The sequence below is a fragment of the Plasmodium yoelii genome (genome assembly GCF_900002385.2).
Source record: "Plasmodium yoelii strain 17X genome assembly, chromosome: 6".
Classification (NCBI taxonomy): Eukaryota; Apicomplexa; class Aconoidasida; order Haemosporida; family Plasmodiidae; genus Plasmodium; species Plasmodium yoelii.
In genome coordinates this window covers 434,483-449,869 of record NC_036178.2, presented here as the reverse complement: position 1 = coordinate 449,869, position 15,387 = coordinate 434,483, and the positions used below count along the sequence as shown (strand labels likewise).

The following is a 15,387-nucleotide window of genomic DNA, read 5'->3' as shown; positions in this document are numbered from 1 at the left end:
TGGTAGATATAATATCTTTATATACCACTGAGTAAAAATATATTTTCCGTAAAATATGTATGCGTGCATGCATATTTATTCGAATTCGCGCCTATTTAAACAAATTATACTTATTTATATATGTGATGTTTATGTATATATTATATACTATTTCATTTTTTATGTGACCTATTTGTTTCATTTGGTATAAAATTTTGAACTCACTGTTTTGTCTTTTTGAATTTTCTAGACATATAGGCATATAATATGCATGTATATTTATATTCACTTATATATATAAATTTATTTCTCCATTATTCGTTGGATATATATTATTAATATTTTTTGAGGTGTCGACCTGTTATAAATGTAATATTTAAAATAATGAAAAAACAAGACTTAGTTAAAAAAAAATATGAAGCACCAAAAGCAATAAATAATAAAAAACGTTTCGTATTTAAGAATGAATTTAAATATGTAGATGCTACAAACATTTTAAAAAATATATTTTTAAAAGAAAACCCTCCCAAGCCAAATTTATTAGTAAAAAAGGCGCAAACGGTAAAAGGTTATATTGCAAATAAAAAAATAAACGATGTTCTTATTAAAAAAAAAAAACGTGACACATTAGAAGATACACAAAAAAATGTTGATAAGAAAAATGATTATCTATATAGAAATAATAAATCATTACGAAAAGGCACTGAACCAAACAACACATTCTTAATTAAATCTAGCTCGCCTAAAATATCTAACTTTCAAAAGAATAAGAAAATGGGCACTTCTGTGATTTCTACAAAACCCGTTTCTACGAAGAATAATATGAGCCTTTTTCAGCGCCCCCGACGAAAAAATATAATTTATTCATCTCTCGATTCGTCAGAAGAGGGAAAAGAAGTAATAGAAGAGGAAGAAGAGGAATATGAAGAAGTGGAAGTAGAAGAAGAAGAAGAAGTAGAAGATGAATATGAAGAAGTGGAAGTGGAAGAGGAATATGAAGAAGTGGAAGTAGAAGAAGAAGTAGAAGAAGTAGAAGAGGAATATGAAGAAGTGGAAGAGGAAGAAGAAGTAGAAGAGGAATATGAAGAAGTGGAAGAGGAAGAAGAAGTAGAAGAAGAGCATGAAGAAATAGAAGAAGATGATGAGGTGATAGAAGAAGAAGAAGATGCTGAGGTAATAGAAGAAGAAGAAGATGATGAGGTGATAGAAGAAGAAGAAGATGATGAGGTGATAGAAGAAGAAGAAGATGATGAGGTAATAGAAGAAGAAGAAGAAGATGATGAGGTAATAGAAGAAGAAGAAGAAGATGATGAGGTAATAGAAGAAGAAGAAGATGATGAGATAATAGGAGAGGAAGATGAAGAGGACGAGATGGGCGAAAAAGAAAGTACCCAAAGTGTAACAAACAATAAAAATGAAGAATTAATGAAAGATAAAGAAAATGAAATAAAGTGTAATATTGTAATGGACAATAAAGAATATATAAAAAAGGAAAGCGAAGTAATAATTGGAAAAAAAGTAGATAATGATGAAAAAACAGTTGATGGTGAAAATAATTTTAAAAATTATATAGATAAAATACAAGAAAAGGATCCTAATTATTTAATACTTGTAAATAACATAATGGAAAATTTATTAAAGTATGATGATTTTTATAATCATATTAAAAATAGCATAAATTTTTACTATACTAAGAATGCGATAAATAATAGTTACTTTAAGCTTTTAACTGATGATATAAATTTCAACATTATTGATAAACAAAATTCTGGAAATATTGTCTACAATAATGAAAATAATAATCATTTTGAAAAAAAAAATTCAGATGAATTACGCATTGAGAAGGACGAAATTAATGAAAGAAATTACGAAGTGGATGTATCATCAAAAACACAGAATAGCGATGTGAAGAACCACAAAAGCAAAATCGAAGAATATATCATAGAAAATAAACAAGACATAAAAAAGGAAATAAAACAAAAACATGTAGGAACTGATACGCTTGATATAAATAACGAAACTACAATAATGATGGAGGAAAATGAAAATAATGAGAATGATATAAAAAGCAAGGATTATCAAATGATTGAAACAAATGAGGATGCAAAGATAAGTCAAGACAATAATAATAATAATAACAATAATAATGGTAATAGTAGTATAGAAAACTATAGATATCCCGAATCTGAAAATGTCGATTGCGTGATAAATCAATCCAATAGTGTTGAATATAACAAACAACTTATAAACATAAGTAAACAGGATGATAGCATAAGTGAATCAGATACATGTTCCAGTGAAAAAGAAGTTGAAGACAATGAATATGAAGAGCGTGATGATACGAAAAAAGATGGCAATGAAATTGACAAAATTGATAGTAAATGTGACGAAGATGATAATGAAGAAAGAGAAGAAATTATAACTAAAGAGAAAAATGAATCAGGAAGAAAAGTAAAAAGGGGAGATGAACCAACTTCAGGTGAAAAAGAAAATGAAAACTTATCGTCATATGTAGATAGCAAAAATAAGAACGAACCTAACCTTGAAGAAAATGAAAATAAAAGGAAATCCTTTTCTGGAGAAAGTGAAAGTGAGTCAGAAAAAAGTATAAATGGAGAGGGATCTACATCTGAAGAAAGTGAGAGTGAAAGTGAATCGGAAAAAAGTGTAAAGAAAGAAGAATCTACATCTGAAGAAAGCGAAAGTGAGTCAGAAAAAAGTGTAAAGAAAGAAGAATCTACATCTGAAGAAAGCGAAAGTGAATCAGAAAAAAGTGTAAAGAAAGAAGAATCTACATCTGAAGAAAGTGAAAGTGAATCAGAAAAAAGTGTAAAGAAAGGGGGGTCTACATCTGAAGAAAGTGATAGTGAATCAGAAAAAAGTGCAAAGAAAGGTGGATCTGCATCTGGTGAAAGTGAAAGTGAATCGGAAAAAAGTGTAAAGAAAGAAGAATCTACATCTGAAGAAAGTGAAACTGAATCTGAAGAGAGTAAAAAGAAAGGGGAATTTAAATCTAAAGAAAGTGAAAGTGAATCAGAAAAAAGTGTAAAGAAAGAAGAATCTACATCTGAAGAAAGTGAAAGTGAATCAGAAAAAAGTGTAAAGAAAGGGGGGTCTACATCTGAAGAAAGTGAAAGTGAATCAGAAAAAAGTGTAAAGAAAGGGGGGTCTACATCTGAAGAAAGTGAAAGTGAATCGGAAAAAAGTGTAAAGAAAGAGGGATCTACATCTGAAGAAAGCGAAAGTGAGTCAGAAAAAAGTGTAAAGAAAGAAGAATCTACATCTGAAGAAAGCGAAAGTGAATCTGATGATAATGTAGTCGAAACTCAAAGTGAAGAAGGAAAATAAAATTTTAAATCCAATATAATTATGCTATAAAAATATTCGAATATTTTATAAAATATATATATACATAAATAAAGTATTGTTAAAAAAGTGGATATATAAACATTTATAATGATATTAAACAAATGTTGATACAATAAATAAAAGATAAATAATCTTATAATCATTAAAGAGTTTTAATTATTTTAAGATTTATTTTTTACAAATTATTAATCTGTAATATTTTATAGCGATTGAAGATGGAAAAATATATTGTGTATATAATTTTTTTCAAAATAATAATATTCTTTTAAGTGTATGTACAATTGTGTCTAATTATTATAAGTATTGCTATAGCGCATTTATATATGCACTATTTATTTTATTATATATATATATAACTACTTGTTATTTTTTCATTAAAATATCATTTTTTCTTTATTTTTTTTTGCATGTTTATTTAATAATTAAAAGAAAAGTGTTGTAATGTGTATCATGCATGTATGCGCCTACTTGAATTTTTTAAAACATCAAATTTAACAAAATTAAACATATAAATACAATTATTCTGTTATTTTATAATAATAAATACATAAAATGTTATATAGACTAAATTTTCTTTTATTTTGTGGTGTTTTGGCGTCACAATTTCTTCAGATAATAATGTCTGATGAAGTAAAAAAAAAATATTGAATATACATGTTGAAGCATGCATTTATATATATCATAATTGAACTTTAAACATTTATTCTTAATGACATGTGTATTTTTTTATTAGGAAGTTCAAGGATGGTCGACAGAATATAAATACAACTCGAAATCATTACCCTCAATAGAAGTTAAACTAAGTCCTCCGGAAAATGTTAAGAAAATTAACGGAATTATAATAAGAATAATATAAACAATAATATAATTTATTACATAAAAATTAAAATTTAGTACAAAATTATTGATTAATTATATGAGAACATTGATTTATTCTTTTTATAGCCATTACCCCAAGTTTCAGCAGAAATAAAGATTCTAGAATCTGCTAGGCTTAAATTAGAAGAGGTATAGATGAACATAAAATAAAGTGATATATATTAAATTAAAAACATCACATAAATAATACCATATACATAAATGGTGATGTGTTAAAACAGTAAAATAAAAAATAAGGAAAGTAACAATTTAAATGTTTTTGTATATAATATTTAGGGAATTATGCAAAAAATAGAAGATGAATATAATAAATCTTTGGCAAATTCTAAAATAAGAATAGACGACACAATTAAAAAAATGTTAAGTATTTTTAGCGATCCAAAAATGTTAGGTTTCATTGTTTCTAGTTCGGTAAAAACTTTAAAAAAAGATAACCTTCGAAAAATGCCAGAGCCATCCGAAGAAAATAATTTAAAAAAGTTACAAAAAAAAAATTCCGAAAAAAGTGGTCCTCTTCCCCCTCCAGAACTTAGAAACCATACTTCCTTTTTGCAACAAAATTATATTAATAAAACTATACCATCTGTTAAGATATATGTGAGTGAATTTTCATAATTAAATAATTGACATACATTTATGAATAATAAAATACTCATATCATTGTTATAAGCATAACCACAACTACATAATTAAAAGGATGCTTTAAACTAATGTGTAATTTATCAATTTTTTAGCTATCAGAAACGAATGAACCTAGTGCTGAAATAAAGGAAAAAATAGTAGAGATGGAACAATATAGAACAGATGAAGAAGTAGCGGTAATAAGGGATGGATGAACCATAGACATACATACACACATTCATATATATGTATATACATATGCATGAATATGAACATTGCTCATATATTAAGATTTAAATATTTTTTGATTTGTTCGTTTTACAAAGATGTTTGAAACAGCAATATCTGAATTCGGGATTTTGACGGAAATAACAATTCTTGAACTAGAAAAACAAATTCAACTTCAATTGAACCCATTCTTAGTTGATAAAAATGTTAAGCTTCATTTATAGTGCCTTTTTTTGTACAAAATTTCCATATATTTTAATACATATAATTTTTTAATGGTACTTTACCCTATATTATAATAGATTGTCCATAAAGCGTTGGAAAAGGAGTTGAAAGAAATGGGAAAAAGGGATGAAACCGAAAAAGTTAAAGTAACACTAAATTGTATTGAAAAGGTTTAATACTAATACATTTTAAATTGATCATAAATTATTAACATTTTATATTTTATAATTTTTTAGGAAAAATATCAAAAACAGTCATCATTTATAGAGGATACAACAGATGAGAATGTGGGAAATATATTGAATGTAAAAATAAGTCAAACTGATTATGGGTAATTTAAAAATATGGAATTCATGGTTATGTGAAATATAATAATAATTTTTATTTATAATTTTCATTTATGTGATGTATTTTTTCTACATAATTTTAGTTATCCAACAATTGATGAGCTTGTGATGCAAATGCAAAAAAGAAGAGATATTTCTGAACAGTTGGAACGACAAAAAATATTAGAATTACAAATGAAGTTATTAAAAGCCCAAAGCGAAATGATAAAAGACGCTCTACATTTTTCTATATCTAAGGTTATAGCACAATACTCACCAATAGTTGAAACGATGAAATTGGAAAGTTTGAAAATGATATAATTGTAGTGGTTAGCTTGTTTAAAATATTGTCAATGTGTTTTGTTCATTTATTTATTTATTTAAATAAATAAATATATAATAGTGATAAATATGTTACATTGTTTTTTTAATTTTTTTTTGTTTTGTATACAATTTTATTTTTTCGCATCGTAAATATTATTACATGCATGACTTAATTATATTTTATAAAAAAGGTAAAATATATTTTTTTATATGAATAAAATTATATTAACTAAATTAGTTTGAAAATGTAATTATTTCAAGAGAACGAGATAGGTTATAACCTTTAATTTTTCATGTTATTCATTCTATGTTTCTCTTGTTTTTTTTAATAACATAATAAATTATTAATATAAAAATAAATGTAACTTATGTTGAAATAATAATAGTATATATGTTTATTTTATTTGTTTGAGACAAATTTTTATATAAGACCATACGAGAAATATGTAGGATTATAATTGTGTTTATATACAACGAACTGATAAAAATATGCATATATACATTGTAACATTAAAATACAAATGTTTTGTAAGATATATGTTTATATAATAATATACTTAATCTTTTCAATATGCGTTTCTTTTAAAATTAAGGCTTTTCATGAAATAAACAAAACAAATATATCCTTAAAAAGGGATTATTATTATATATATAATAACACATTATTTGGAAATAGTTATTGTATAGGTAGAAAATTTTCATCAAGTATTAAGAAGTTTTTCAAAAGATATAATACAAAACTTTATTATAATTCTAAAAAGGAAAATTATATAAAAAAAAATATTTGTCAAAATAATAGAAGATATACTTTTCGATATATATGCAATAAAGTATTGGACGATACAATTGTAAAAAAAAGAAATGCAGTTTATTGCCAAAAAAACAAAACAAATGGTGTAAAAAAATTTGAATCACTAGATGTATTAACTGATTTAAGTAAAGGGCCATTAAAAGTGGACAAAATGCAACATGATAGTACTTTAGATAATATTGAAAAAAAAGAGGAATCAAATTTAGGTAACGAAATTTTCACTGACAACCAAAAAGATGATGAAAAAAATATAAATGAAAAAAATGATTCAGTATCAAAATGTAACGATGAAATTTATTTATCACGTTTTAATATGAATACAAAAGAAAAGAAAAAAAAAGTTGTTATAATCATAGGAATAACATGTAGTGGAAAAACCCAATTTAGCATCGATCTATACAATGAACTATTAAAGCATAATATAAAAGGGGAAATAATAAGTGCCGATTCAATGCAGGTATATAAAAATTTTAATGTTGGAGTAGCAAAAATAGAAAATGAAGAAATGGGTGATATAAAACACCACATGCTAGATGTATGTGATAACAACGAAGAATTTAATGCTCATAAATTTGTTAATTATGCTATTCCAATTATTGAATCTATTAATGATAGAAATATGGTGCCAATTATTGCTGGGGGAACATTATTATATATAGAATCTTTATTGTGGGAATCAGTTGTAGATATAAAGAAAGAAAATGATATTGAAATCAATAAAATAAAACATGATGATTATACAAATAAAACAAACGATGAATTGCATGAAGAACTGAAAAGGGTTGATCCAGAAAGAGCTGAAGAATTGCATAAAAATGATAGAAAAAGAATTTGTAGAAGTTTAGATATTTTTTATGCATTTAATAAAAAACATAGTGATTTAATAAAAATGAAGTGCCATAAAAATAATAAACTCGATAAAACGCGATATGCACCTTGCTTCTTTTATTTAGATTATAAAGATGATTGTATATTGAAAGAAAAAATTGAAAACAGAATAAATGTAATGATTTCAAAAGGATTACTAGACGAAGGCATGAAATTAAAAAAAATGGCAAATGATACAAATACAAAAATAAAAGGAAAAGGCATACGTCAAAGTATTGCATATAAAGAGTTTGATAGTTATATTGAAAAAAAAATAAATAATATTGATGATAATGATTTATTTAACAAATGCAAAGATAATTTATTTAGAAAAACATATCAATACGCAAAAAGACAAAGAAGATGGATATTAAATCGATTTGTAAAAAGATATAATATCCCATTAAATGAAATAGATGTATCACAAAATTATGAACAACAATTAAGCAATGCATTGGAAATTGTACTAAATTTTTGGAAAAATTAACAAAAAAAAAAAGAATAAGAAAGAAAACTATTGAAAATGCTTCATTCGATATGTATGTTATGAAAATTGTACAAAAAAAAAGAGCGGGGTGGAGCAAAGATCTATGCATTTCTACACACTAGTGTGAATTTTGCTTTGTTTCTTTGAGATTAATATATTGTTTTTTAACCTCTTTGAGTATTTCGATACTATTCATTTGATTATTAATTTTTTTTGTGAATTAATTTTTTATTCTTTATGCTAAACTTTCAAATAACTTATGATAAATTATGATTATATATATATGTGAACCTGTGGTCAGAGAAATGGTTAAACTTTACCACAAAATCGTTATCAAATAAATTACACTTGTAATATATGTTGGTTCGGGAATATGGTTTTATATGCGTGGCTTAAATATATTACATATGTGCTTTTTTTGCTCTAAATAATCATTTTTAAAAGCTTCTGTTAGAATTATATTTTTTTCTCCCAATTTTATTCCTTGATAATTCAATAAAACAATTGTTGCATCCTCAGCTTTTTTAAATTTCAAAATACCATGTCCCATGTTTCTCCCTATAAAAAATAAATTGTATTGGAATTGAGAAATGAATAAATAAAAGACAAAGCTCCAAAAAATAAAATATCAGGGTATACAAAAATAGTAATATATGTAATAATTGTGAATAGAACAATATTTTCTACATGGGTTTTTATTTATGTTTATTTAATTTCATTACCTGTGTATCTATTTCTTTTTATTTGAGCTACACAATTTCCAATACCAATAAAATAGTTAAAAAAATGAGTAACATCTTGAGATGATAATCTATTGTCCAAATTACATATAAAGAGAAAATTAGCACCGCGTGTTATTGGATTTGTTGTATGTTTATTTAATTTTACACGCTCTCTTGTTAATTCCTTTATATGATTTTCTCCCGAATCTCTAAGATATGGTATTGTTTTGAATTTTCTAAAATATTTCGTCTTATATAGCCGAAATTGGCTACCGTGTAAGTTTTCTTCCCCCCATTTGATCTACATAATCAGCGAAAATAAATAAATTAAAAAAACATATATACAAAAAATATACATATTAGGGAAAGCAAAGGATGAATGAAACTAATATGAGTATGCCAAAAAATAAATTTTATAGTTACCTTTTTTATCATAAATGACTGAATTAGACTTACAAACATAAAAAGAATTTTCAGAATTATCATGGCTTTTTTAAAAAAAGCATATCCTATTTATTGGTATAAAAAAATCTTACAAAATATTACAAGTATTGTATACTCATAATTTTTAAGTGAGTTATGCTTCCTTTTGTCATATTTAAAATAGTAAAATTGGTAAAATATAATATGGTATTATATATATTATTATTTCCTCATTTTCAATTCATTATAAATTATATCACACATTTTTTTATTCACTATATATGTGGATATTAGTGTATTTTTCGTTAAAAAAATGAACTTTTAGAACACAAGTTACAGTGATAATTGAACTTAAATGGAATATTATTTTATGCAACTGAAAATGGTATTCATTTGTAACATTTTACTTATTATTATTTTACTTTAAGTTAAAAATTATGATGTTTTTAAAGTTATAAAATATAAAATAAATGAGTATGAATTTAAAAGAAATATATCACGAAATAAAAACTTCAAAAATGTAGGCGATATATAATATATATATACATAATATCATAAGGAAAATTGTGCTTGCGCATTTTTTGTTTATTAACACATCCCCAAAAAATAGCATGCAATAAAAATTCCTAAAAGAGATAAGGGAAACAGAATAATGGATCTACAGAAGGGAAAAAAATAGATGAATAACAAGAAGCAAATTTAATATTAATATATTTTATATATTTGAGGAGGGAAAACGTTTTTGAACGATAATGGCTATTATTATCGCTTTTTTTATTTCTTTATCTTTGATTTAATTTTTATTTTATCTTTATGTTTTATATAAATATATATATTATATGCAACACTCTCATTTTAATGTGTTTGAAAAGCTTACTAAAGGTATATTTTTAATATTCCTTTTTTTTGGTATATAGTTTTTATTTAATGTAGAATATAGTTGTATAAAAATTAAATTTTAGGAAAAATAAATAACACATTCGAAAATAGTAAACATGTGTATATATATACAATATAACATATAAAATGTAGGAAGTATAAAGCATATGCACACACAATATATATTCACCTTATGCACAATGTAAGTATTATTTTAATGGGTATTACCAAATCTATTATGTATTTCAATTTAATTATATTAACGGATTTCATCAAAAAATATTCACAAAAAAAGTATAAAAAAAAAAATTATTTTAATAAAATAATAATGGTAATAGTAAGGATAAGGTAGTAAATTCCCTCATTTGGTGGCCGCCAAATTTATGGAATGAAATCGTTCAACTTTTTTAAGACGCATTTTTTCATTTGAATTAAGCTCACGCATATATTCATTGAATTTATTAATATCCATTTCTTTTTGTGAATTATGTTTTATATGTTTAACGAATATTTTTCTCGAAGTTGAAGATTCGAATTCAATAATTAAGGGTTTTATAAAATCGCTAGATTCTATAACAATGGAATTGCATGCTAATATATATTTTAAGTTTTCATTTTTACATAACTGCTCAATCATTCGTTCATTTAATATAATATTATTAATAGATTTTATATATAGATATCTTAAAAATGTGTCCTTTTCAAATACTACAGCATCACATTTGTAATTATAACACATTAAAACCTGAATTTTTTCTTTATTCGATAAAAAGTAAATATTAGTTTTTATTCCTTTCATTAATGTTTTGGAAGGCATTATTAATGTTTTATTTTCAGGTGGAATTTCTTCTTTTTCCTCAACCAATTCTTCTTCTTTTTTCTCAACCAATTCTTCTTCCTTTTCCTCAACCAATTCTTCTTCTTTTTTCTCAACCAATTCTTCTTCTTTTTCCTCAACCAATTCTTCTTCTTTTTCCTCAACCACCTCTTCTTCTTTTTCCTCAACCACCTCTTCTTCTTTTTCCTCAATCAACTCTTCTTCTTTTTCTTCTTTTTCTTCTTTTTCTTCTTTTTCTTCTTCGTCTTCTTCTTCTAATTCTTCGAATAATCGTTCAAATTGATTGTCATCATCAGTTTCTTTACTATTAATTAAAGTCTCTGTTTCGTCGTCTATTGTACTTTCTTGTCTCGATGACGTTTCGGAAAAAGTTCTAGCAGGCTCTTCATGTTCAATATTGGTGTTTTCTTTATTGTCAAAGGAAGAATATATCCTTTTTCTATATGAGGCAGGTGATATATTATTTATGGGAGACATGTATGTTTTTCCTGATTAAAGTAAAAAAAAAAAAAAAAATGACAACGAGAAAAAAAATATAAAGATATATTATTTACTACTAGCTAATGTTGATGCAAACTTACGGGGCACTTCGTTCCTAGGGGTAGGACACGCGCATTTGCATGTTCTAAATAATATCTCTTTTTCGTCTTTGTTTGAAATGTCTACTACCCGTCTATAGTGTCCATTTGGTAGGCGAATTAATTTCGTTTTACTTACGTTTCCAGTCCTTGTATTATAAACACTTACTGAGTTGGATCCTTGTTTTATGCTACTATTGGAATAACTCATTTTGACTCGAATGATGAAGAAACAAAAAAAGGCACCAAAATGTAAAGATTAATTTTTTATTTATTAATTATTTTTTGTGTATATTATTTATATAAATATTTGTTATAAATACATATTTTATGTGTAAGCATATTTACATGATTTTATAAAAAAGAAAAATGACATTTATTTTAAAATTTTAATAAGCAAAAAAAAATTAAAAAATGTGATGTTTTTTATATTTTGTTTGGGTTCAATTTTAATTTAATTTATTTATTTTTTATAACTATCCTAATTAAAATGAAATAAATAATATGTCTTTAAATAGCTCTATGACATGCATGATTTGAAAGAATATAATATGATATTTTTGGGTTATTGGTTATTCGAAAAAAGCATTTGGTTTTATATTAAAAAATATTTTTACAGCTGCATTGCATGTAAACATGCGATTTGTATATATGTTATTTGTCTTTATACATAAATCAAGACATCCATTTTGTTAATATTACATGTTTTTTTAGATGTAAAAAATTGTTTGCAAATTTTAGTTCCTTACATTTTTTTAATCAATATGTTGTTTTACTTTATTTTGACATAATTCGTTCGTATTAATTTTCCAACAATCGCTAAAGCGTTTCACAAATCACAGGGAAACACATTATGAATTGCACATATATACATTTATATTGCGATGGTTTCTTTTTATAATTTTTGTCTATTTTGTTTTGTATAATTTTAATTTCTCGTAAGAGGATAGGGACATAAAACGTAGTTAACAGTCTTGCAAAAGGATATATATATATATATATATATATTATATATTGTTTATGCTATTATAACTTTATTCATGTTTGTAAATAACAATTTTCAAATAAAATTTTCCTTATATTATTCATACACGATTTTGTTTCAAATCGATAATAAATAAAATAATGAAGCTAGTGTATACAAAATGTAAAAATATGTAGGCAATAAAATAAATAATGGGTCTTAATTAGAGTATATACACACCAGAACAAACTTGTAATGTTTATCGTTTGCCTATTTTATTAAGGCTTGTAGGGCATAAATTGTCTTCTCTAAATTTTTTCCATTATTATTTAATAATTTTGAATTTTTCAAAAAAGTAAAAATTTTGAATATATTATTATTGTAGTTATTTAGGTAAGTATTATAATGTTGCTATTTTTATTTAGGCTATAATTATTGTTATTATGATTTTTATTTAAATTTATTATCTTTGTAATTATTTATTTATTTTGAGTTATTTTACTTTTTAAAAAGAGAAAAAAATGGTGATAAAATTAATTTTTTTATTTGTGTTTTTTTTAATGTCTCTTAATTTAAAACTCGCATTAACAAAAATAGAGAATGAAAACAAACATAACACATTCCTTCAAATCGATAGGGACATGGTAAATTGACATATTTATAATTTCCTTTTCTTATTTTTTAAAAATATGATATATCTCCTTTTGATTATTCATTAATCCTATTTAATCCTATTTAATCCTGTTTAATCATATTTAATACTAAAATATAATTTCAAAATTTAGAACGAACCACCTTATCCTGTGATTAATGTTCATTATACCGAATCCCCCTTAAGTGGGGACCTAGTAAAACAAATGTTAATTTAAAAAATATAAAATAAATTAGTTATTCCATAGTACAAAATAATATATATATATATTCTATTAGCACTAAAATAAGGAAAACATACTATATTTTTTTCACATAGAGAAAACAATAGACACATAGAAAAATATGAAACCCAAAACTATTTTAGAAAGGTTTATTTTTATTTCATATAGTTATTTCATAAATGTATATATACACATGGATGCGTATGTTTCATCTGTCTTTTTTCTCTTTTCTATGTAAAAAAAAATACAGGGCCTGGAGTCGAATAAATATTTCATGGACTATTCACAAAACCAAGTATAAAAAATACATGAGCAATACATATAATGTTTTCTCTAATAACCAAACTATAACATTAATTTTATAGATAATGGAAGTTTCATTTTTATATGTTTTTATTTCGAGAATGCTGTATATATATACATACATATTCATGTTAATATACAATTTAAATTGTCATCCTCTTTTTTATATAATATCTTAATTTCTATTTATAGAAAAGCCAACTGGAATTGCTAATTAGTACAATATAAAAAACAGATATAAAGAACCCAAAATAATACATAAAAAATATAATAGTAAATTATTAGTTTCATATTCATGTTTTATTTGTATTAATCGTCATATGAAAAAATATAAAATAACAATTTTCTATATAAGAAGTTACATAAGGATATATATACGACAATGTATATCATGCTTTATATCCATTTTCATTTTTTTCACTTCATGTATGTTTGTCTAACCTCCATAAATGTATATAAGGAAGTATTAAATTTTATAAATATATAATTATAAAATGGTAATATATTTTCCTCATTTTCACGGATTTTACACATTAGATTTAAATGGATAGCCTTTATTATAAAGAAATAAAAATATATACTTTCCATCCGTTTTATTTCGAGAGATATTTGAAATTGTTATCATTTCATATAAGTAATAATTAATTAAAAAAATAGATGTAATTTTCTATGATTTAAGAATTAAATAACTATAATGCCTTTTTTACATTTTTTATGTGTAATTAATTTGTTTTTTTCTGCTTTATTTCTTATTTTGTCTTAAACAATAACGAAAAAGAATACAAAATGTATTATCTATATAAAGTATTGTTTTTGTTTCCAAAACGTAAATTTACACCAATACAATTAAAACATTAATTTAAAAAATAATATAAGATAATAATATATATTAATACGGGTATGTAGGATTTATAGTTTAAAATGGTGAAACATATTTGTGGTAAATTATTTTTTTATAGAATTATTCCTTTTTATATATCATAGTGAAAAATAATTATATTAAAAAAATAAAACACTTTTACTTATACAGAGTCTTAAGAGCTAATTACAACATCATATGTTTTCATTTCTTTTGAAATGAGATATAATTATGAAAAAATTATATTTAATATATTTGTTGTGTGCATATTCTATGAAAAGCAAAAGGATATATCCTTAGGTTTAATTTAACATAAATATAATATTTTCAAAAAAAGCAAATTATACTTTTAGAAATTTTATAAAATAGATGAAAATTATGTCAAGGTAAGTTGTATTTCTAAGAAATAGTAAAATACTATTCAACAATTATTATCATTTTGTATATTCGTTCCACAACCATTAAAAGGGCATAGTATTGTTTACATTTTTCATGAAAATTATTCTATTTGTTTCGTTTTCAATTTGTTATGTTGCAATGATTCAAAGGTAAATATATGGTAATAGGGTGTTTGTGCATGGCTATTGCTATTATATCGATGTTTTATATTTTAATTAAATACTTGTTTTTTTAATATTATATTTTTTTTTTGTGCACATATTCTCACGTAAATTTTCTATTCCGAATAAATTTAAATTTTTAAAAAATGTGTTAAATATTCTTCTGTTTTTTTCTATATGTATAATATATATATATATATATATATATATTTATTTATTTATATTAATATAATTATTTCTATTAAGATAGATTTTTTAATGTTCTCATAC

The 15,387-nt window shown here is 23.8% G+C and overlaps 6 protein-coding genes across 6 annotated transcripts; 4 read left to right on the top strand and 2 right to left on the bottom strand.

Moving 5' to 3' along the window:
* Positions 1-363: 363 nt before the first annotated feature.
* PY17X_0608800 (conserved Plasmodium protein, unknown function) lies at positions 364-3,327 on the top strand (the record flags this gene model as incomplete). Its single annotated transcript, XM_022955353.1, has 1 exon — positions 364-3,327. The coding sequence occupies one exon, from the start codon at positions 364-366 to the stop codon at positions 3,325-3,327; it is 2,964 nt and encodes a 987-aa protein (XP_022813144.1).
* A 573-nt stretch (positions 3,328-3,900) lies between these two features.
* On the top strand, positions 3,901-5,948 carry PY17X_0608700 (blood stage antigen 41-3 precursor, putative; the record flags this gene model as incomplete). Its single annotated transcript, XM_022955352.1, has 9 exons — positions 3,901-3,978; positions 4,082-4,165; positions 4,294-4,356; positions 4,504-4,824; positions 4,962-5,045; positions 5,175-5,282; positions 5,379-5,447; positions 5,538-5,632; positions 5,732-5,948. 9 exons carry the CDS (start codon positions 3,901-3,903, stop codon positions 5,946-5,948), a joined length of 1,119 nt encoding a protein of 372 aa, XP_022813143.1.
* A 524-nt stretch (positions 5,949-6,472) lies between these two features.
* Positions 6,473-8,116, top strand: PY17X_0608600 (tRNA delta(2)-isopentenylpyrophosphate transferase, putative; the record flags this gene model as incomplete). Its single annotated transcript, XM_719325.1, has 1 exon — positions 6,473-8,116. The coding sequence occupies one exon, from the start codon at positions 6,473-6,475 to the stop codon at positions 8,114-8,116; it is 1,644 nt and encodes a 547-aa protein (XP_724418.1).
* Positions 8,117-8,495: 379 nt separating this feature from the next.
* Positions 8,496-9,324, bottom strand: PY17X_0608500 (RNA-binding protein, putative; the record flags this gene model as incomplete). The annotated part of the gene is made up of 3 exons (XM_719324.2): positions 8,496-8,674; positions 8,839-9,139; positions 9,262-9,324. The coding sequence occupies 3 exons, from the start codon at positions 9,322-9,324 to the stop codon at positions 8,496-8,498; spliced, it is 543 nt and encodes a 180-aa protein (XP_724417.2).
* Positions 9,325-10,501: 1,177 nt separating this feature from the next.
* On the bottom strand, positions 10,502-11,767 carry PY17X_0608400 (conserved Plasmodium protein, unknown function; the record flags this gene model as incomplete). Its single annotated transcript, XM_719323.1, has 2 exons — positions 10,502-11,466; positions 11,560-11,767. The coding sequence occupies 2 exons, from the start codon at positions 11,765-11,767 to the stop codon at positions 10,502-10,504; spliced, it is 1,173 nt and encodes a 390-aa protein (XP_724416.1).
* Positions 11,768-13,041: 1,274 nt separating this feature from the next.
* PY17X_0608300 (LIMP protein, putative) lies at positions 13,042-14,249 on the top strand (the record flags this gene model as incomplete). The annotated part of the gene is made up of 6 exons (XM_022955351.1): positions 13,042-13,164; positions 13,306-13,379; positions 13,491-13,542; positions 13,646-13,690; positions 13,891-13,915; positions 14,236-14,249. The coding sequence occupies 6 exons, from the start codon at positions 13,042-13,044 to the stop codon at positions 14,247-14,249; spliced, it is 333 nt and encodes a 110-aa protein (XP_022813142.1).
* Between the last annotated feature and the right edge of the window lie 1,138 nt (positions 14,250-15,387).